This window comes from Vitis riparia, chromosome 1, assembly GCF_004353265.1.
Source record: "Vitis riparia cultivar Riparia Gloire de Montpellier isolate 1030 chromosome 1, EGFV_Vit.rip_1.0, whole genome shotgun sequence".
In the NCBI taxonomy this organism is placed as follows: Eukaryota; Viridiplantae; Streptophyta; class Magnoliopsida; order Vitales; family Vitaceae; genus Vitis; species Vitis riparia.
This window is the reverse complement of record NC_048431.1, coordinates 24,081,866-24,104,189: the sequence shown is the minus strand read 5'-3', so window position 1 is coordinate 24,104,189 and position 22,324 is coordinate 24,081,866. Positions and strand designations below refer to the sequence as shown.

At 38.0% G+C, this 22,324-nt stretch overlaps 2 protein-coding genes across 2 annotated transcripts; one reads left to right on the top strand and one right to left on the bottom strand.

The window, feature by feature from the left end:
• Window positions 1-116: 116 nt before the first annotated feature.
• Window positions 117-9,219, top strand: LOC117916530. The gene is made up of 10 exons (XM_034832613.1): window positions 117-523; window positions 2,527-2,596; window positions 2,982-3,106; window positions 3,588-3,696; window positions 3,765-3,828; window positions 3,922-3,977; window positions 5,179-5,286; window positions 6,784-6,933; window positions 8,401-8,571; window positions 8,680-9,219. Exons 1-10 carry the CDS (start codon window positions 282-284, stop codon window positions 8,911-8,913), a joined length of 1,329 nt encoding a protein of 442 aa, XP_034688504.1. The 5' UTR covers window positions 117-281; the 3' UTR covers window positions 8,914-9,219.
• Window positions 9,220-9,792: 573 nt separating this feature from the next.
• LOC117916546 (DNA repair RAD52-like protein 2, chloroplastic) lies at window positions 9,793-21,524 on the bottom strand. The gene is made up of 4 exons (XM_034832636.1): window positions 20,975-21,524; window positions 20,802-20,839; window positions 19,094-19,185; window positions 9,793-10,170 (listed from the first exon to the last, which is right to left on the bottom strand). Exons 1-4 carry the CDS (start codon window positions 21,337-21,339, stop codon window positions 10,036-10,038), a joined length of 630 nt encoding a protein of 209 aa, XP_034688527.1. The 5' UTR covers window positions 21,340-21,524; the 3' UTR covers window positions 9,793-10,035.
• Between the last annotated feature and the right edge of the window lie 800 nt (window positions 21,525-22,324).

The window sequence follows — 22,324 nt, the reverse complement described above, 5'->3', positions numbered from 1 at the left end:
AATTAAATAACATAACAGTTAACCCGCAAATTTTCAAGACAAAGAAACCGGCTTTATTAATAAAAGCCAACCCCAAAAAAAAAAAAAGACAAAACCCAAAATTTAAAGGCTGACCCAACACTCCCAATGGATTAGAATGACGAAGGAATGGCGTGGTGCCCAAGACCAAGCGGACTTTAATCCTAGGACGGGAAGTAGCGTGTGGGAGCCCCCAAAGAAAGCCCTCCTCCTCCTCGCTCCTCACTGGACAATTCTAATCAAGAAAGCTTCTTCGCAGGGGGATGGGCAGTTGGTTATGGACACCGCATCCGCACCTTGCTCCCCGATACCAGCCGCATCTAAATCCTCTTCACAATCGCACCAGCTTTTCTGATTTTCATCACCGCCTTCACTCGGTCAGCAATCGCCCTGCTGGTTGGACACCTATTTCTCTATTCCAAAACAGAATTTATTGCAACTCTGACGATAGCGGCAAGAAACAATCAGAGACAACAGGCATTCAAGTTTACAGTCAAATTGAGAGGTTTGTGCAAAATCATCTTCTTTCACAACTTTCAAATCCAAACTCCTAGTTTAAATAAGGAATAGCTAGCTAGTCATCAGATTGCGTTCCAACAACAAAATTCACTCTACAGTCCGCTAGTGGGTGATATGGTATTCCAATAATCCATTTCATCATACGCCTTATGAATGACCTCCAACTCAAATTTCTCCTTCTCATCAATCACCTGCACAAAGGCCTGATACCATCCATGTCCAGTTTGGCTAAAAGATGGAGGGGTTTCTCTGCTAAAATTATCTTAACTTTGTCCTTCCATGCTCCAATTTTGTTGTAATTAAACAGCTGTGGATTTTGATCTTATCCACAATCTCCTTAGGACTTCACGGACTTGTCATCCGTCTCTCAGTGGATTAAGGCTTCCTTCCTTATAGGAGCCCTTCATCTCAACTGTGGTCCAGCACTCCGGACTGGTCCAAAGCATTTGGTTCCAGCTTTGGCAAGAAGCTGTGGTAACAAGGCTTCTTGAACACTTTAAGCAAGCAAGTCAGGGAAGAGTGATGTCTTACTTTCCTGGAAGAATGTTATATCTATCATCCGTAGCCAATTGAATAAGAACCTATCAGCTCAGCAACGTGCTTACTTGCCAAACACGTCTACCGTGTAGATCCTTTTTCCTGTTTATGTCTAATTAAACCATTTCCTCCTGACATTGCAGTAATAGTTTGCTCATCAAACCATGATTGCCATCTCTCTAGGCTTTAAACCTAAAACCCTTTTATTTTAAAGCAAATCTACTCACAGTCTTAATTTAGAATTAGGTCCTCTAATTTCAACAGCTAAAACTGTATTGTCAACAATTTAGATCACTGCTTCTCCTCCTGAATATGCCCATTAAGAGTTCATCCACAATGAATGTGAAAGAGAGATAAGGGCTCAATGCCCTCCATTTTTGTACTTCCAGATGTTTTTCTGCTACTTATTACTTCATTTTACACGTCTTTTCTAAAAATTTCAATTTTATCTCCCCAAGATCCTATCACGTTTTTTTTTTCTAATTGAACATTTTTGTGAATAGCCAAAGGAAGAAAATAGCATCCAAGATTGATTTCTTAAAATCAAATTGCTTTGCTTTTCTGGTACTCGTCATTTCTTATTCACTCTCTTTCCCGAGGTCTCATATTATGAATCATAAGTTGATGCCACAGTAGATGGCACAACAGTGAATATCACTTATGTTCTCATGAAAGGCTGCCATAGTGTTTTTACTTAATTCATCACACTTATTCTTAATCTTCAAGAGCTTGTTGAACAATTACAAGTCAACCAGGATTACTTTAAAATATCCTCACAGTTTCAAGCCCAAGTCACGGCTAAGCAATCTTTCCCATTTTCACCTTCTTTAACTCTTTTTTCACTTCGGATGCTCTTCTTTAGAAAAGTGATTATCTCCATCCTCTAAAGTTACTAAGTTTCCAAAAGTATTTATGATAGATATGCAAATGAATAATTTAGGAAAAACTGATCTGTTTCTGGGTTGAGTTTACTGATTCTGCACCTTTTGAGATTGTGTCTTTGGTGTACTAAGCTTCTGTAGTGTCTGACTTCAACCTGATTTCAACAGTCATATGGGATGTGGCTTTTGTTATTATACAAATGTTCACAATATTGTTAAATTTATTGATTATTTATGCAACATGTAAAGATATCTTTTAATAAATACATTCTATGATTGGTACATTTGGACACTTCCACATGAACAATTAATGCGGTTCCTAATATGGTTTAAATTTGGATAATTTGAGAAATTGAGAATTTGGCAATGGATATAATCACTCAAGAGCAAAGGTGATAGTATGTTTTCACTTTTAATTATTTTGCTTTTTGGTTGAAAGCCTGTTTTATTTATCTATTCACAAGTTAGGATTTGAAGCAGTTGATCTGTTAGATGGAATACCCCTTTTATCTAAATCTTGCTGGAAGTGAAAATCAGAAATAATGATGCTTTCCTTATTCTTTTTTTGCAGATTGCTTACTGAGACTGTTAAGCAATCTCAAGATGCTTGGGGTGGTTCAAGTGACTGGAGTGAAGTTGAGGTATCCTCTGATGTAGTTTTGGAAAATAGATACACAGTCTAGTTTGTGTACGTGTTGTAATCAATCAAATGTTTTTTATTGGCATTATAGATGTTTCTTGTCAAATTCTATTTATCCTTTTTCAAATGGATTCTCATCAATTTTATTTGGACTGTTTTGCTGCTGTTCTAATAAGTTCTTTCAATATTTCTACTCACAAAGAGTTCACTCTTGGTGAATTTTAAATTTGAAGGCTAAATAATTAGTAGAGTGCTCCTAAAACAAAAGATCTGGCATTATTATGGTAGGCAGCAATGATATGAGTGGCTTCTTTTTAAAAAAAAAAAAAATGGATATCTATCTTCTATTACTCTATTAATCAGGTTTTTTTATTTTACCATCTCAGGGAGCATGGGTTCTGAAACCAAAAAACTCAAAGCCACGGTCAGTTGTACACTTTGTTGGTGGTATATTTGTTGGAGCTGCCCCTCAGCTTACCTACCGTTTGTTTCTTGAGCGCCTCTCTGAAAGGTGGGAGGCACTATACTTGCTCATCAACGATTAAGCACTCATGTGTGTGGTTGGTAAATTTCTTTGACAAAGTCCATGAGGAGCTGCTGTGGAGTAGATGCTTCTCTTTATTTAAATTTCTAATACATTTAGTTCACCACTAGCAATCTACTGCAGAGTTCCATCTTTTGTTGGCAAAAATTTTGATAGTGAGCTGAAATCTTCTGCTTAAGTTTATTTCTTTCAGCTCTAGTTCATTATGGCTATTTGTTCTAGGTTAAAAGTTATTTACCAACTTTATAGTGGGCTGAAATATTCTGCTTGAGCATATTTCTTTAGATCCGGTTCATTATGCCTCTCCTTTTGGGTTAGAAGTTGGAGTTGGTATTTTAATGATCCATTCTTGTCTGTCTGTCAACAACCTACAGCTGGTGGATTCTAGTAGAACTGTCCCTTACTGGGAATCAAGGAAATGAATGACTAATCCTCTTCTTTAATCCAGGGGCATTCTGGTGATTGCCACACCATATGCTAGTGGATTTGATCACTTCTTCATAGCAGATGAAGTGCAGTTTAAATTTGATAGGTGTCTTCGATTTCTACAAGAAACAGTAAGTTTACTTTATAAACTGCAGGACGTGTATTTTTTGTCTATAACTAAAGATGCTTCATTACACAGGTACAGGATCTTCCTACTTTTGGCATTGGGCATTCTCTGGGATCTGTTATCCACCTTCTGATTGGTAATCCAAGCTGTTCCTACATTGTATTGCTTGTTGGGAGCAACAGATTTGGTTTGCCTCAAGTCATTTGATTGTTTGTATACTGTTGATCAGGATCAAGGTATGCTGTGCAAAGAAGTGGAAATGTATTAATGGCATTCAATAACAAGGTACCCAGCTACTGGAAATCTTATGTTTTTTTGTTTGGATATATAACACTTAAGCAACTCAAACTTTTGACTGTAAATTAGGCTTTGTATAGATGGACAATTAACCTTCCTGTTTAGAGTTTCAGCTGGAAGTATTTGGAGGATGCATTGGCTTCTTGGATATGGTTGAATGCACATGGTTTTAACCTCTAAAATTCAAAGAAAGCTGAAATTTTATTTGGAGGTGTATTTTGGTGATTTTATATGGAGGTTGACATCAACACTAATGAATTTTGACACTCATGTGAATGCCAAAACAGTGTCTATAAGGAAATCTGAATTAGGAATCAGATTCTTATATATATATCACTTTCTATGCTCTATAAAACAGAAGGATTTGGGAATGAATGCTCCAGTCTTTCCCACAAAAAAATGCCCTTAACTTTATCTGTTAATTCCAATAGGAGCTTATCAGAGCCTGTTTTTTGTGCGAGTATTTCTTGGAGCTTGGCATCAATACTTTCTTGTGATGGAAATGTTTTCCTTAGATTAATGTCATCACAATAGTTCATTAATGATTGTGTACCTGGCAACCTTAGGTGCTTTGGACTAAAGTGTCCCCCTGAAATGGTTTAATTGCAACAAGAACCACAATATGATGGGTCTCTTTCATATCTAAGGACCCATAAGAGGTGTTCATAGGCCCATTATTGAGTGCATATGTAGGGTTTCACTGTTGAATTTCCATATCCTATCATTCCATGAACATAAATGCCCACAACAGGTAACACTGACATTTCCTTTATATGTTTGATTTATATTGGCTAGCAATTTGTCTGAACTTGTTTTCTCCCCTTTTAACTCTCCTGGAGGACGCTTAGTCTTTCTTTATTTTTATTTGCTCTCCAAAAGGAGACAATTTTATTGGGCTATATTGCGAGTGTATTTGGACCATAAGAGATGTTTTATCTTATTTATTCTTTCACTTGTATTATTGTGAGTTTACTTGGACCATAAGAAATGTTTTGTCCTATTACATTACTGTTTTTGTAACTATTCTTTGTTGCAAGGCTACACATCCATCCTTTTCAGTTTGCCTTTTGAAAGCCATGTATGCCCTAAGCTAATAACAGTTATTTGGTTTATATCTTTCTTACCTTTTGTTGCAATTGGAAGTGTTTTGAGATTAACACGGTTTTATCTTATATTTCTAATTTTGCAGGAGGCGAGCCTAGCTATTCCACTATTCTCACCTGTTCTTGTCCCAATGGCCCAAAGTATTGGACCACTTCTATCGCAAATTGCATCATCACCTACAGTTCGCCTTGGGGTGAGAATCTAGGTCCCTGCGTCTTATTGAGATTGTTGCAGATCATTCCTTTTAAATTATTTGGTCAAGCCACTTGAAGCATGCATTTTGTCAATTATTATTTCTATAACTATGATACATATAATGATGATTAATTATAATTACATGTTAAAAAAATTAAAAGAAAAGAAAAAGAAAAGGGAAATGGTAGGATGAAAGAATAAATAGTCCTCTCTAATTGAAACAAGTTGATTGATCTGTTGTATATATTCCTTCAGTTGTTGAAAAGCTTTCATGTATTCGTCTATCCATTCCAACTTCCCATTTCATATTAGCTTGAAGAAGGGAAGACATTGATTGGTGCATTACCATATGAAGTAGTTTATGTTGCAATCTGACCTGTCAACCTTTGCACGTCTTTCATGCTTCTAAAGGGAAGCATCTCTATCAAATTCCATTTCTGCCCTGGATTCACCTTAATTACTCATTAAGTTACCAGGTAGCCAGGGAATTTGCCTCTGACAACACTGGAAATGCACTTCTCAAGGCTAAGCTTCATATATAATTCCTTTAGAATATCAAAAGCTTGTAATTCTTGGTAGTTCTGGGCATGGATCCTATTCTTCCCCAACATATAATCTATGTCAACCTCAATAGTTGGTCTGCATTTGGTTTACCAGCCATTAGTAAGTGATGCCTATGTTTTCTAGAACCAAGGCATGACAATGTGGCAATATAGCCTCTTTCAATGATAATAGCAGTCTCTTTGGACATTTGAGTACATTGGCATTTGTTATATCTAACGGAAGCATCCAAGAATGAGAGTTGTTGATACTTGGTTGTGGAGTGAATCAATCAGTCTATTTGTGGTAGTGGAAAGTTGTTGCCAAGGCTCACCTTGTTCAGGTCCATGTAATTCATCGAATTTGCCACTTTTGATTTCTCTCAGCACCAATACTATATCTGCCATCCAGATCAGAAACTTGACTTCTTTTATGAATCCAGCTACTATAAGTCAAATCAACTTCTTGACTTGAAATTCAGTTACATTCTGGTTCAATTTTTTATCTGCTAGACTTGCTGGCATCTGGGTTTAACATGGAGTTGTCCCGTGATAAGGAAAGGGTCTAGCTGGACTATATTGCATGCACCATGCAAACACATTTTGATTAGTTTTCAAAGGGGGGAAACTAGATATAAGAAAAATAATGACATCTGATCTGAACTATCCTCTCTGATGGGGCTTCTAATATGATAACAGACTCCACCTCCTTGGAAGTATAGAAGGACTCTCTCTCTGTCGATCCCAGTTTACTTTTGCATTTGTTATTTGTTTTGAACCATCACATCAGAGTCATATGCTCTTGTCCTCAAATTCTTAAGGTGAGATGCTGTAACATTGTTTCTTTTTTTTTACATATCCCAGATGCTGGAGTTCATGCACCATACGTACCTAATACTCTCTTTCAATGAATTACTAAAACAGGTAACTGATTTCTTTCTTATGAACACTTTCAGGCAGAGATGACTTTGAAGCAATTAGAGAACCTTAGCCCTCCCATAATGAAGCAAGTTATTCCTCTGGTGGAGCAACTTCCTCCATTGTACATGGACTTGGTCAAGGGAAGAGAAGATTTTGCTCCAAAACCTGAAGAAACTCGTCGGCTAGTATGTAAAACCTCTAGCTATTGTTTGATTTATTTAATTCCCTCAGTACACATGGATATGGTTTTTTTCCCTTCATCACTACATGCTTTTCTTTTCATTTACAATTTTAATGCTTTGTTGGAATGAGATAATAATATATGGACAATTTAAGTTATTTTGTCGAGTTGTAGAACTTGATTGCCAATATGATTTATCTGAATTCAACTCAAGAACTGTATCACCCTCCCCACCCTGTGGCATGAGTGCATGTCTTGGTACAAACAAATTAGATCTGATGGCAACAAGTTTTGGAGTTGGATACAACATGATGCACCTAAAACCTCCTTCATGACGAGCCATGCTGCTGATGAGTTCCTCAGTTTTAAAATATCTAATTTGATGTTTTGTACTCACCCTAATGTCATTGATTGCCCTAAAATTATGATGCAACAGCAAGGGAGGAAAAACTGTAGAAATCCACAAGAGAATTCTAAAATAATGTTTGTTTTTATTGCATGAATAATAACAGAAAGAAACATATAAAGGTGGATTGCTATTTCATCAAGAAGCAAAATTTTGGTCTCTTGTATTCCTTTTCCACCCACCAACTGCAGAGCAACTTGCTGATGTCTTCACCTAAGGTTTGGTAGAACAATTTGCTAATGTCTTAGCCAAAGAGTGACAAGTAGGAGTTTTCATGGTATTCTATGTGCAGTGGCAGTTTTGTACGTCTCTCCGTCCCTCCCTCCTCTCTTCCTCTCGTAAAACCTATTCTTTTCTCTTCCTCCCTCCCTTTCCCTTCAGTTCCCTTGCTTCTTATTATATTAATTTAAGAGAAATGTAATATGTCTCTCTCTCTCTCTCTCTCTTGCCCCATCTCTCTCTTTTGCTTATTTCACTTCTTATTCTATTTAATTTCAGAAAAATGTAAGACCTGTTATGAAACCTATTCCATTTGTTTCCTTGCATATGTTCTTATATGGGCGCATTGCGTACAGTGACTCACTTGATCAACATAGACAATGCAAAGGGATGCACTTAGTTTAACATGGAGCATAATTTTCAATGTTCATCTCCTGCTAAAGACGTAAGCTAGCATAGAGCATTACCTTTCACAATGTGTCACATCTATGCTGCTTAATATATCAATGCTTCCTGTCTGGGTTTGAATTTTCATTTAAACCAGTTTTTGGCGATCAGCCTTTAGAATCCAATGAAAGAAAAGTTGATCCAAGTTAATGTTAATTGGTTTAGTGGATTTCTGTATTTCCAGTTTTCATTGAGAGATAGATAGTGCCAGACAATTAATGCTTTCTCATCCTTGCCAGGACATGTTTCTTAATTGATTAAATTGTCAACTTTGATAAATAACCAGGCCAGTACATAATTACTATTATAAACTGTAACTCACTTTCATACCATGCAATTTTGTTTCTAAAAACATTTTCATTTAAGTTCTCCATTAATTGGTACCTGGTAATTCTTCAGATAAAATCATACTATGGAGTTTCCAGGAATCTTCTGATAAAGTTCAAAGATGATACAATTGATGAAACTTCAACACTAGCACAGGTTCTTGCTTCAGATTCTGCCATTAGTTCACTGCTGGATATGTCAATTCGTTTGCTCCCTGGGGATCATGGTCTTCCATTGCAACAGGTAAATTTTGTGCCTAAATTTTTTTTAATATTTCTCTGATGTCTACAGATATGTTTCTGAATCTCTGAGCAAAAGAGATGCAATCTGAAATAAATTTCCTTCATGCAGGCTCTCCCAGATGTTCCCCCAGCAATGGCTGATGCAGTAAATCGTGGAGGTGAGTTTTTGGCTAACCTGACCATTGGGACTCCTTGGGAAACAGTTGCCAAAGAAGTAGGCAACACATTAGGTGTAGACTCAAAGATCCTTAGGGCAGAAAATTCAAAGGACCTGGACATGCTTGTGGATGTGATCACATCTTGGTTGGCTTCAAACACAGGTCCGAAACTTCTGAGGCATTGATAGTTTGGAAAAATTCAATTGGCTTTTCATCCATGCAAAGATTAGTCTGATACATTATGGACACAAGACTGCTGTGATGTGGCTGTCTATATGTTCATGGTTTACAATACATTTTAAGGTCTGTCCAATTGCAGTGCTTCAGCAAATATAGATTTCTGCAATTTGCAGGTAGTGTACATTTATCTTTCTGTTAAAGACAACGTTGTAAGAGAAACAGGCACACAGGTATTAACATCAAAATAGAGTTGCTATATTCTTGTAGAAACATGGCCATCCTTGCCTAATGGTCAGAGTTATTTCACTTTACAAGGGGTCCATGGAAATGTGATTATTCCGTTTTGGTTTACACAGAAACCAAAATAGGTTTGATCTGCCTGAGAATGAGGATGTGAAATGAAATCAATTTCTGTGGACTAGACTTATTCTAAGACTGGTTTCCCCTCGCATCCTGGCTCTCTTTTATGTCATGCCTTCTGGATAGAGGCTCATGGAAAATATTGAATCAGCCTCCAAAATGCACATTCTCAAAGAGCATCACTAGAGATTATACAGTTACTTCTCCTAAGAAAAAATTGTGCCGTTAGCCATGGTGATAGGGAGTGGAAGCATATGATCATATGAGAAACCCAAAAGAAGTGGTACAAGATAGCTTTCTTCAGAAAAGAAGCGTGCAATTTATGTGAAAGTGGTCAAACAAGAGCATTCTTACTCTTTTGCACATGCCACTCTGTTTCATCTACCAATATGCCCATTTCTTTAGATGAGGCACCAGTTTGATTTTTTAGCAATCAAATGGCTGCTAGGCCAGTCTGCATCATTATCAATATCAATTCACTTCTTTAGAGGGGAAACAGGTGAATGCAGTTTTGCTTCATCACGTTCATTAGCAACCTCTCAATTTATATAAACGCAATATGCCTTTAAGCTATTAAAAACATAGAGCACCACAATGGCAATATTTGGCTTTCCATGATCCCAACCCAGAAAAGCTGAAAATACTCAGATGACCACTTCCCATCTATTACGTATTTACATTAACTGAAAGAGAAAATTGTAACTATAATCCAATTTCTCGACAAAGTAAAAAACAGGAAACTCAAGCACTGTTCCAGCCTTCCACATCTATTCCTCGTGATACAGGTACAAGCCAAGGCCAAACCTTGCACATGCTCGGCAGAAAGCTATCTCCTCTGCAGCAGCCACTGGATCTACATGTCCATCAGTTGGTAATACTGTTCCAGTTGATTCACGGTGTGCCTGCATCAAATATGTTGGAACAAAATTTACAGGTTAGGACTATTAGAAGCATAGATGTTTTATTCCCATTCAGATTAAGAGGCGATTTGGATATTTGTAGGCTAAGTTTGGTTCTCGAAAAAATTAAGGGAAAATGTGAGGGAAAGAAAATTGAGAGGAAAAGTAGAATGAAAAAAACAGCTAAAAGAAAATAAAAAATAGATTTAAAGTCAATAAATTATTTTTATATACTTCTTCAAACTAATTTCAGTTATTTTCTTCCATTGTATAAAGAATAAATAATTTTGAAATGCATTCATTTCTAACTAATTTTAATTATATTTTATTTTCTTTGTATTTTCTATAATGAAACCAAACATGACAAAACAATTCTCCTCAATGTTTATTTCTTTCCTGGAGACTTTCCGCGAACCAAACACAGCCATAATGAAATGCCAAACAAAGAATGACAAATTTTCTTCTTTGATGATTATTCCGATCTTCATGTCACAACTCACTCCCCATATTAATCTGAAAAGTTGAACAAATAGAACTCCATTGCAAGAGACTAGTTGACTTCAATTTCCCAATTTCATGCTGACTCACTACAGTTACAGATCATCCAGTAATTTTAAGCCATTCCCTACCCAGAAATGTCATGAAAAATGAAGTTTCTATTAACTGAAAATCCTACAGCCCTGAACATTATGTGTTTGTGCATCATCCATGTAATAACTTGCTTTGAATCGAGGAAGTTGTGTCCAAAACAACACTTGTAACTACTGCTCCTTTTCCAAAACCCAAAACTACAGTTCCACCTACTTCTCGTATTTTCTTCAATAAATTTGAGCATATGTACTTACCATATTCTCCAGGTCATAGTCTCCTAATGATTGAATAAATTGATGCTAAAATATATATATATATATAAAGCTGTCTCTACTCAAATTTTAATCATAAACATGATTGCAGACACATATTGATTGAGAAAGCCTAACTAAAATAATGAGAGATCTCATCCTCTTTTTGATAGGAAACAAAACCTTCAGTTATAGTGCAAAAAGCACAAGAAAAAACAGCTACCCTTCAAACCCAAAAAAAAAAAAAGGAAAAAGGAAAGAAAGAATAAGAACATGGGAAAAACTGTAACCAGGGAATCTAAGGGATCCTAAAAGAAGTAGCTCGAGAGGCCAAAATATCCCTAATAAAACTTCCTGTGGTGAGACTCCACCCTTAACTCATCCATCACCTGATTGACCTGCTCCAGAAATCCAAGTGAAAAAAATACCAGAAGCCTCCATTTTTTGGGCAAATAAGAAACGGCAACTAACAAAGGGGGGGCAGAACCTAGTTCAAAGGAAGTATACAAGGCATGCTCAGGCAAAAGAAAAAGGGAAAAAACAATAAAAATACAACACATGCCTAACTACCACATCCAAAGCTAACAAAAAAAAAAAAATTTCAAACATTATTGCACAGCGATGTCATCTTCGTCAAAGCTGTTAGCAAAGGTAAAAGAATCTATGCTTCTATGACTAAACCCTATGATACCTGGACTTCCTAACTTCACCCAACATGACATGTGTGACTTCTATTTTTCTTTTTTCATGTATGGCTGGTGATTTGAATTGGTTATTTTATTTATTATTTTCAAATTCTTTAGTAGATATCACATTTTTTTTAAAAAGAAAGAGTTTGCAAAACTGTGAATTTTTATAAGAACATACATGGATTAAAAAAAAAGGATAAGGATAAGGATAAAAGATAAAAGATAAAAGATAGGGAGTTCTTATCAAAGATACATTTGCTTTTTAATTGATTTTTATGTTTTATTTTTTCCTTTTATCATGTTGTATCCAAGTATCCACACTAGTTAATGAGATCCTTTTGGCTAAGTCCTTGTATACTAATATTTGTGATGTGAAGGATCAAACACCTAGACACAAAATCATCCCCGAAACTAGAACCCATGCAACATTTATTTTTTGATGAATAAAGAGAAATATATTAAGAAAAAAGAGGCCCTTCAAGGAAGTACCCCAGCGTATACAGGAGGTATACAAAAAAGAGGGAAAAAACCTTTAACCAGGGTCTAACCAATCAACAAAATCTACAGCGGAGGGGGGACCAGAACCAAAAAAACCCCTAGTCCACGCCTACATATTACAAAGTAAAACTGATTTACACCCATGAATCAATTGCTCTTCATTTTCGAACGCCCTACTGTTTCTTTCCTTCCAAACAATCTAAAAAAGGCACAAGGGAGCTGAAAGCCACACTTTCTTCCTTTCCTTTCCCACACAAGGCCTTAACCACCCCAATAATGTCTCTCTAATTGAAGAGGGGAGCACCCACGAAACCCCAAAAAGGGAAAAAAGTAAGCCCCATAAACTTCTAGCCAACCCACAATGCAGGAGAATGTGATCAATAGACTCTTCCTCTGCCAGACACAAATAACATCTATTAGCCAAGGAGAACCCTCTTTTCTGAATACGATCCAAGGTTAAGGTCTTTTTCCACGTAGCCTCCCAAGCAAAAAAACTCACCCTCGGAGGCACCAAAGAATTCCAAATAACGCTTGCAGGAAATTCTTCACGTCTTTCCGGTTCCAACGCCTTGTAAAGAGACTTAACTGAAAATCTTCCATCCTTTGCCTTAGTCCAATTTACTTGATCTTCCACATCACTATAAACCCTCCTCCCTTGCAACCTTAAAAGAAGGCACTCCACCTCGATCACTTCCCAATCATTAATCCGCCTAGAGAACCTAGGAGCCCACACTCCCCCTCCAGAATGGCTCCACACATCCGCCACCCAAGCCTCCTTATCCAAGAATATAGCAAATAAGGAAGGAAAAGAAGTACACAACGAATCATCTCCACACCACTTGTCCTTCCAAAATCTAACCCTCCTACCATTTCCCACAGAATAAACCAAATTGTCACCTAACACATCCCAATCTCTCCTAATCGCTTTCCACAAACCAACCCCATAACTGCCTCTCACAACACAGGACCTCCAACCACCCTCTTCTTCCCCATACTTTGCACTTATAACTTGCCTCCATAAAGCTTCCCTTTCCACCGCAAAACGCCAACTCCACTTACATAGGAGAGCCTTATTTAGCAACGCCAAGTTCCTCACACTCCTTTCGTTTATCTGAGCAAACAATAGACCATTCCACTAAATGAGGCTTCCTTTCCAGGGCCCCACCACCCCAAAGAAAGTCTCTTTGGATCCGCTACAATCTCAAACTCACGCTCCTTGGCATCTGAAACAGGGATATACAGTAGATAGGCATGCTGGACAAAGTGCTCCGGATCAAGGTCATTCTGCCCCCCTTAGAGATATACTGCCTTTTCCAAAGAGAAAGCCTCTTCCTCAACCTTTCCTCAACTCCGTCCCAAGTTGCCACCTCCTTGAAACGAGCCCCAAAAGGAAGACCCAAATAAGAAGGGAGCTTGCTAACCTTGCAACCAAACTCAAGGGCCACCTCCTCTACATTCTCCACTCTTCCCATTGCGATAATCTCACTTTTGTCTAAGTTCACCTTCAACCCTGACATGGCTTCGAACCACATAAGAAGCCAACTCAAGTAGGACACCTGATCAATGGAAGGCTCACAAAAAACTAAAGTGTCATCTACGAACAGCAAATGAGTGATCTCCACTCCCACACCTCCTCTACCACTGAGCTGCCATCCCAGCAAAAAACCCCCCTCATTTGCTCTCTTCAACAAGCAACTAAGGGCCTCCATGACAATCACAAACAGATAGGGGATCCCCGTGTCTCAAACCCCTAAAACTTTGGAAGAATCCTGAGGAAGTTCCATTAATAAGGACGGAGAAACTAACAGTCCCAATACACCACTGAATCCAGCTGATCCACTTGGCTCCAAAACCCATCATTTCCATCAACCAAAGAAGAAAACTCCAATTCACATGGTCATATCCCTTCTCAATATCCAGCTTACAAAGGATGCCACATCCCCCACTTTTCTGCATCGAATGAATCGCCTCATTCGCAATCAACGAGGCATCCAGGATTTGTCTTCCCAAATGCATTTTGGGACTTGGACACTAACTTACCCATCACCTTTTTAAGCATATTAGCTAACACCTTTGCTAACAACTTATAAAGACTTCCCACCAAGCTTATAGGCCTAAAGTCCTTGAGGTCTTCAGCTCCTCCTTTCTTAGGAGTTAAAACCATAAAAGAGGCATTAATGCTCTTGACGAATTTGCCCTGATCATAAAAGTCCTAGAAGAACCCCATTGGTTCCTCCTTCAGAAAGCCCCAACTGAATTGCCAAAACGCCATTGTGAAAAACCATCAGGACCAGGAGCTTTATGCCTATTGAGATCCGAGAGAGCACCAAACACCTCTTCCTCAGAAAAAGGAGCCTCTAACAAAGTTGCATCTTCCCCTTCCAGAACCCCAACCTGCAGCCCATTGCATATGGGCCTCCACTCATTTGTTTCCGACAACAGAGAGTGGAAATCCTGAACCACACCCTCCTTGATGTCATGTTCTTCTAATACCCACGCCCCATTTATCTTGATCTTCACCAGGGAGTTGACCCTCTTATGAGCATTGGCCATTTTATGAAAATAGCCAGTGTTTTTGTTACCCTCCCTCAGCCATAACTCTCTAGACTTTTGCCTCCATGATGTCTCTTCCATTATCACCCACGTCTTATACTCCTCCAAAGCCTGCTTTCTAAGAGTTTGCTCTTCAGCAGTCAACACCCTATCCCCTTCTATTGAATCCCAAAACATCATCTGCTTTAAAGCTGATTCTTTTCTAGCAGTCACATTACCAAACACTTCTCAATTCCAAATCTTCAAGCAGGCCTTAAGCGCTTTCAGCTTTTCAAACAGCGTGAAACTGAAGGAACCTCTGAATTGGAAGCCCACCCACCAATTCCTTAGCAAATCCTTAAAACCTTCTTCCTTCAGCCACATATTCTCAAACCTGAAGGGGGAAGGCCCCTTCCTCGTTCCTCCACAGTCCAACAAAATTGGGCAGTAGTCAGAAACAATTCTGGGTAAAAGACTTTGAACTACCCCACTGAAATAACACTCCCAATCCTCTGAAACTATAAATCTATCCAACCTTGACTGAATCTGGTTGTTCAACCCACCCCTCCATGTGAAAAACCCCCCCTGCAAAGGAAGATCCCTTAATTCCAAATCCTCAATGATCTCTGAAAATCTTCTCATTGCTGAAGACAGTCTTGAAATACTGTTCCTTTCTCCCAAAAATCTAATAACATTAAAATCACCCCCTAAGCACCACGGGTCCTACCACAATCCCCTGATTGTCCCCAACTCCTCCCAGAAAATTTCCCTAAACCTCCCAACAGCAGGGTCATACACCCCTGTAAAGACCCAACAGAAGCCATCCTCCACATTTTTAAAACGACAGGAAACCGAAAAATTCCTAATTTCCATTTCAATCAGCTCTAAAACTCTAGTATCCCAAAAAACTAACACCCCCCGCCATATGCATCATAGCCTAAACGAAAACAACCTGGCATGACAAAAGCTTGAAAACAACCTAGCTAGACAAAAGCTCTAATCTAGTTTTCATAATGGACCCCTATACCTGCCTGTGACAGTCCCCCATTGGTTCAGGCAAATACAGGGATGTGTGGTAGAGGCGCACCATTCTGGGTTTGATTCCTGCTTGTTGACTGCCCTGGATTTTACCTGGTGCTGGTTGTAGCGGGCACAATCAGCACTTCGAGGTTTAGGTCCCCATTTAATCCCCTTTGGTTTAGGTCCCCATGAAGAGTTTGAGGGGCTTGACCATGGAAGGTTCTCAGTTGTCCAAAAAAAAAAAAAAAATTAGTGGATCCCTATCCCCATTTGCCCCAAGTTCCCCAAAGGCCCAAGGGATGTGATTTCCATATTGAGCTCCACCAGGCCTCTCTCCTCTATCCCTACACACCTTTCCCCAATCTGGCATAATCAAACTCACTGGCAGGCCTTGGAAATCCATTGTGAGCAATTCCCCCCAACCCTACACACCTTTCTCCAATCTAGCAAAATCCTTTGTGAGCAATTCCTCCCAATGCTACACACCTTTCTCCAATCTAGCATAATCAAACTCAAAGGAATGCATTGGAAATCCTTTGTGAGCAATTCCCCTCAAAAAGAGCAAGGTAGTGCAGGGTGCCTACAGCACCCATACAGTTGTGCACTAGTCCTCAAATATCCTATTGTACCTCTCCAGCCAAATGACTCGGATGAAGGGAAGCATTGCCCCTACCACAGCACTCTGCCCTAGACTCTTTTTCCAGAACATTATAGGTAACCCCAGGAATACCAGCTAGAATAGCCTGTACCATGGTCCCAAAGAAACAAGACAGTGAAGAAAAAGATGATCCACTCCAAAGGATAAGACATAATACTCTGACCAGGCTAAAATAAGTCTTCTAATCTACAGTTGAGCCTTTTACTGGCTACCACCTAAGCAAAGGCTTTAAAATTAAAAGAAGCATTAAAATTCTATATGACAGTAGCCTAAGGACAAAGAACAGGAGAAAAGCTCTTAGGGGAGCCATGAAAAAAGGACTTTTAGGAAAACATGCCGGATGAAACTTAAGTCCAAAATCTCTCAACAGGAAATATGGGAGACGTGTGACAATGGCTCAAAAATTGCATGAGAGAAGAGAGATCACTGATTCCTGGTTGATGAAGTTTCAACAGAAGTCAAAGTTCAAGAATGGGTTGTATAAGAATGATCAAAAACAAGAGAAGATCTCATCTCCAATGAAGTGCCATATTATCTCGACTAGAGAATATCCCCACTGTGTAGTTGTCTACAGAATAATGTTTCACCATTCCATTCTATCTAGAGCCATGTTCTAGGTTAAAACTTACCCCAAAATGCATTTTTGCTTTTTCACTCTACTCAACTCACATTCTCTTTGGTCTTCCCCAACCCTAGCAACACCATCAACCAAACCATAGCAGTCTCACCATTGGAACAGCTATTGGCCTATGATATACATGATCCAGCCACATGGCATCTCTACAAACAACAAATGAATTTCATCAAATCCCATATTCAAAACCCTTAGCCTACACATGGCTATAATAAATACTGACAAGCCCTACCACATCCTTCAAAATAAAGGCCTGCTTTAAGAATTCAAGCTTTGGAAATCTTAAAACAACTGAGCAATCTAATTTCAAAATCCACAAAAACCAAAAAAATAATTTTTTTTTTTTATAAGTACACAAAAACCAAATTAAATAAATAAACAAGAGAGAGAGAGAGAGAGAGAGAGAGAGAGAGAGAGAGAAAGCAAGAAGGGGGAGGAGAGATAAAAACAAATCCGGAACATGAGATATTCCTTTGTTTAATCAACCTATACTTTGAGCAAACAAATGAATTGGAATGGTTAATGAAGGATAATCAAGAATGGTATCATTGGAGAGAGAGATTATAGATATGGAACACATTCGTCTCTTTAAATGAGTAGGATGATGATTTTGAAACCAATTCCTTTTTTCATATTTATATGAATGAGACATGATGATTACTTAATTAAGAAGATTGTGGTAATAGAACTTAGAAATGGTGAGGCCTTTCAGCTTTCTTATGAAAGATTTCAATAATCAGAAATCTTCTAAGGCAATGGTGACTGAAATGGTTAACCCACTCTGCAGGCATTGTTTCTTGGGTATCAATTGTTAAAGTGTGGGCCTTTATATCAACAGTCTATCACACACGTAAGAAACAACATTTCATTGATTTAAATTCTAACAAAAAGGTGGAAGAGGAATCATCAACCCTAAACAGAACTCAACCCTCATGTTGGGCAGAAGTAACCTCTAGAAGCTCTCATCCCAGTCAACCTTCTGTTGACCAAACTAGTTCCTTTTCTGCTTCCCCAACCAATCAATGACCTGTCTATTATATCCTACATCCAACACCCCTTCATGCTGTTGCTGCAATCCATAATCACAAGTAGCCTCTTTTTACAATCAACCAGTTAGTCCCAACAGTCTCCATTTCATATAGATCTTTGAGCACACTAAAGGACCCAACTTTGACAAGATTCCCATTTCCCCAGTGAATAGGAATAAACACAAGTCATCTTCCAGTCAAGGTCTCTAATCAGAAAACATTTTTTTTTTTTGGATAGACAGAAAATTTTATCATTAAATTGCCAAACAAAAGAAGGGACGCAACCTATGCACATGGGGGATAGACAAGCAAGCGAGAAAAATAACACCCAGATGGCCCTAAAACACTGAGTCCCCAACCAATCTATGAAATCAAACAAGGACAAGGGGCTGACATCTATAGGCTGATGACACCATCGGAACATGATTCAAACAAGAGAAGCTTTAAGAGATTGAACACACCCTACCCTTAAAAGGTTTTGCAATTATGTTCTCATCAAAGGAGCACAAGGGTGTATTGCATCATAAACGTGAACAAGAAGTATAGGCACTGGTCAATATAATTCTCATAAGAGTTGGTAGCCTCCAAACCAAATAAAATTATGTACTCTTCTCTCATATTTAGTAGAGACCTATGATTTTTACATTTGCAAAGGTTTGATTGAAATTTTGTAGGTGGTTTTTCACATATATCTTGTGTCTATTGTGTGATTGGTCATTCTTTCTATGTTTAATATATCTTGGATACCATTGGTCCAATGAATTTAGTTAACTAATAATTGTGGTTTAAGAAAATGCAGTTTGGGGATATAATATTGTTTAAAATTTGGACTGCTTATCCCCCACACCAATCCACCCACCTAATCAAGAACATAGACTCAACGGGCATTATTATGTCCTACAAAATATATGATAGCCTAAGATGTATTGTGAAATTTAAATGTCTTCAATTTGGCTAAACCATGGGCAAATGCAAAAAAAACATTTAGATAGGAAAGACCACACTACATAAAAGAAAAGCCAAACCTCTCCATCAGATCCTCGTACTGTAACACGATATACCACAGTCACGCTTCCATTGTCAGAGAAGATAACATCACGTATTTCTCCACACCAACCTGCAAAAAAGATGTTAATATCTAATAGATCTAGAAATCTTGTATCCATGACTTATTCATGGGGATTTATATGATCTTATATAGAATGGGAAACAGTCAAAGATCCCTTATGAAGTACCAACAAATGGTTAAAAACTACAACCTGCAAAAAAGATGTTAATATCTAATAGATTTAGAAATCTTGTCTCCATAACATATTCATGGTGACTTAAATGATCTTATATAGAATGGGAAACAGTCCAAGATCCCTTATGAAGTACCAACTTAAAAACTACACCAACCTGCAAAAAAGATGTTAATATCTAATAGATCTAGAAATCTCGTATCCATGACTTATTCATGGGGACTTAAATGATCTTTTTTACTTTTTATAATTTAGTTAAGCCCAATAAGTAGGATCATAAAAAAATGAGTATAAAAAGGAAAATATTGAATAAACAAGAAAAAAGTACCAATATTAAATGAGATTTTATTTATTTTTTAATTTCAGTTCAATTTTAATATTTTATTAGTAATTAATGGTAAATATTATTTTTTTGGTAATAATATTTAGTTACCATTATTCTTAAAATTAAATTTATATTTTCTAGATGGGGCAAATTTTCCATTTTGGTTTTTATTTTCCTAAAAAAATTTAACATGTAGGGAATTTTTTCCAATGGGTGGGCATATAATCATGTTCCAAGAGTTTCAGATTTAACAAAGCAAAAATAACAAAGATAAAATTAAATAATAATAAAAAGGTGGCATGATTAATACAGACTTGACATATTTCAAGTTTCACAATCACAACGATTAACTTAGGCCGTGCTAATGATGAAGCAACAAGTAAGATCTCAAATGCATATGAATCACAAAAGCATCAAGTTGGGATTCCTATGGTAAAAACAGAAAATGAGATTAAGTTGCTGGAATGCCTAGTCTTCTCACTGGATTCCACGAAACAATAAAACTGAAAATAGCTATTCTCATTGCTAGAATTAAAGACCACTGGTAGTACTAGTGGATCAAGAAGCAAGGATAAGGAAGTATGACTTAAAACTTTTCCAATAGCTTAAGGAAGTTCCACATCTAATTCTACTGTCCTTTTGGATAAAAGAAAAATGCGACTGCCTTAGGTGCTTGGTGTTTGATTACCAACTAGGAGGAAACTCAAAGACTATTGGCATTTATCTCAAGACGAAAAGAAAAACAGGATGTAAATAAGTAAAAATCCATTTGATGCATACCATTAAATAACTCTTTTAAAACATACTTTAAATCTGTATGCTTCAAAATTTATGTGAAAAAAAGAACACAGAAATGAAATTATCTATTGAGCAAAATGTGTGAATGAGAAGGAGTAAATTGTCATGAAATATAAAATTCATAGGTTTGAAAATCAATTTCAAAAGTTTGTTTGTTTACAAATATTTTGTGTGAAAAAGGAGGATATAATTCTTAGCAAAATGTGTATATATATAATTTGTGTGGGAGAATATTCAGAAATTATGCACCAACAGAATTTATTTATGTTGTTATTTGTAGGACGCATTGGCATGCAATGGATAATGAAGGGAAGGAATGGGAAATCAGGAATGAAAAAGCACAGAAGAGTGAGAGCAGAGGAGTGGCACCTGGGGCATAAAAGCTAAGCATCCGGTTGGCATGGTACCTACACATATCACCAGATCACCACAAGGTTTCATCAGATCAACCGTATGAACCCCTGGTAATTCCTAATTCAATGCTTGATAGAGAGAGGAAAATAATAAAAGAAAAGGAATAAAGGTATAGATTGGGAAGGAACCAGGGGATGGGGAGGGAATCCTCATGTTTGACGATGTTATCAGGGATCCTCTTGTTGAGGTCTCTGAGAATCTCGACGAGAGGACGAGTGATGCAGGAGGAGGACATGTCCAGTGGCACCACGTAATTCGAATTAGGCACTCCCTTCTTAGCATCGCTGCTGCTGCTACTGCTGCTACTGTTTTTGTTACGGTCCAGGGCATATACACCCACCCAACCTCTGCTACTCTGCATCGGTCGAGCCATGCCTCCTACTCGCAACTCATTTCGAAAGGAGGAGGATGATGAGAAATATAAAGGCCTCAAGCCAGACTCCGCTGCCGGCAACATGGATTTGTTGAGGGAAGTGGTGTTGTGGAATGCCATGTAGTCAGAGGAGGAGGAGGAGGAAGACGACCAAATGGATCGGAGCTTAACAAAAACACGCAACACAAACACCCTGCTGCTGTGTCCGGAGACTCGCTTGGTCTACAAAACATGAAAGGGCATACGTGTAATTGCAATTTCTGTCCACGGGGTAGGTGGGGCCGAGGGGATTGACATGAATCACCAACCCTAAAACCAAACCCTTAGCTGAGTCGCTTCACCAATTGGGCTATTAGAATTACCCGGGACACTTTGACCCGTCACCGTCAGGGGCACTCCAAGGGGCAACGTGACCAGTTGGCAGTTGAACCTTCCTCGGCTAGCTCTACATATATATATATATTTTACTTTTCTAGACCTAGGCAAGCAACTTTTCATTTGATTTGTATCCAACATGGACAAATACTGGTAGGTAAATAGACTAAGCTTTGCCTGCCTTCCGCCTCCGGCCTCCACCTAACCAACACATCCCCTCCAGGTTCACCTACCCACTGCTTTATTGGGAGATGCAATGCAACCCTACTGCCATCCATTTGTTTGGCTGGATTGAGCCCACATCATCCAATTCGGAGCCATGTTATTTGTATTAGGGCTTTTTTTTCTCCCTCAATCTTTTAAATCAACCGAGTGTAACCTCTTTCTTTAACCTATCTAAAGGAAACCACGTAAATAATTCATAGGGCATGTCGTAATTCAATTTTAAAGCTTGATTCCAGCCCCAGCGATAGTGTTAGAATTTCTAAATTTTCATGAACTTTTCTGGGCACAAAAATTCAGCAAAAGGTCATGCAGTGTTATGGAATAGTTTGTAGGCACCAATTATGTAGAGTATCCCTTGATTTTGCAGGGCAGTTCTCTCTCTCTCATACGTTCACGCCGGATTTTTCTCAATAGTACTATAATTTAAAAAAGTTATGCTTAAATTACTGTAGTAGAAGAAGTTATTACAAATATACGGTAGTTTTTGCCACCTAGGAAAGAGGAT

Bases quoted from the DNA above. Each gene is read 5' to 3' on its own strand.
- LOC117916530 (XM_034832613.1), top strand. From the start codon at position 282: ATGGGCAGTTGGTTATGGACACCGCATCCGCACCTTGCTCCCCGATAC. The intron at 3,697-3,764 runs GTAAGTTTACTT...TTCATTACACAG, and splicing joins TTCGATTTCTACAAGAAACA to GTACAGGATCTTCCTACTTT. The intron at 3,829-3,921 runs GTAATCCAAGCT...ACTGTTGATCAG, and splicing joins TGTTATCCACCTTCTGATTG to GATCAAGGTATGCTGTGCAA.
- LOC117916546 (XM_034832636.1), bottom strand. From the start codon at position 21,339: ATGGCATTCCACAACACCACTTCCCTCAACAAATCCATGTTGCCGGCA. The intron at 19,186-20,801 runs GTGCCACTCCTC...TCTTTTTTGCAG, and splicing joins GCTTAGCTTTTATGCCCCAG to GTTGGTGTGGAGAAATACGT. The intron at 10,171-19,093 runs GTTTGGCTTTTC...TATTTGATGCAG, and splicing joins TACGAGGATCTGATGGAGAG to GCACACCGTGAATCAACTGG.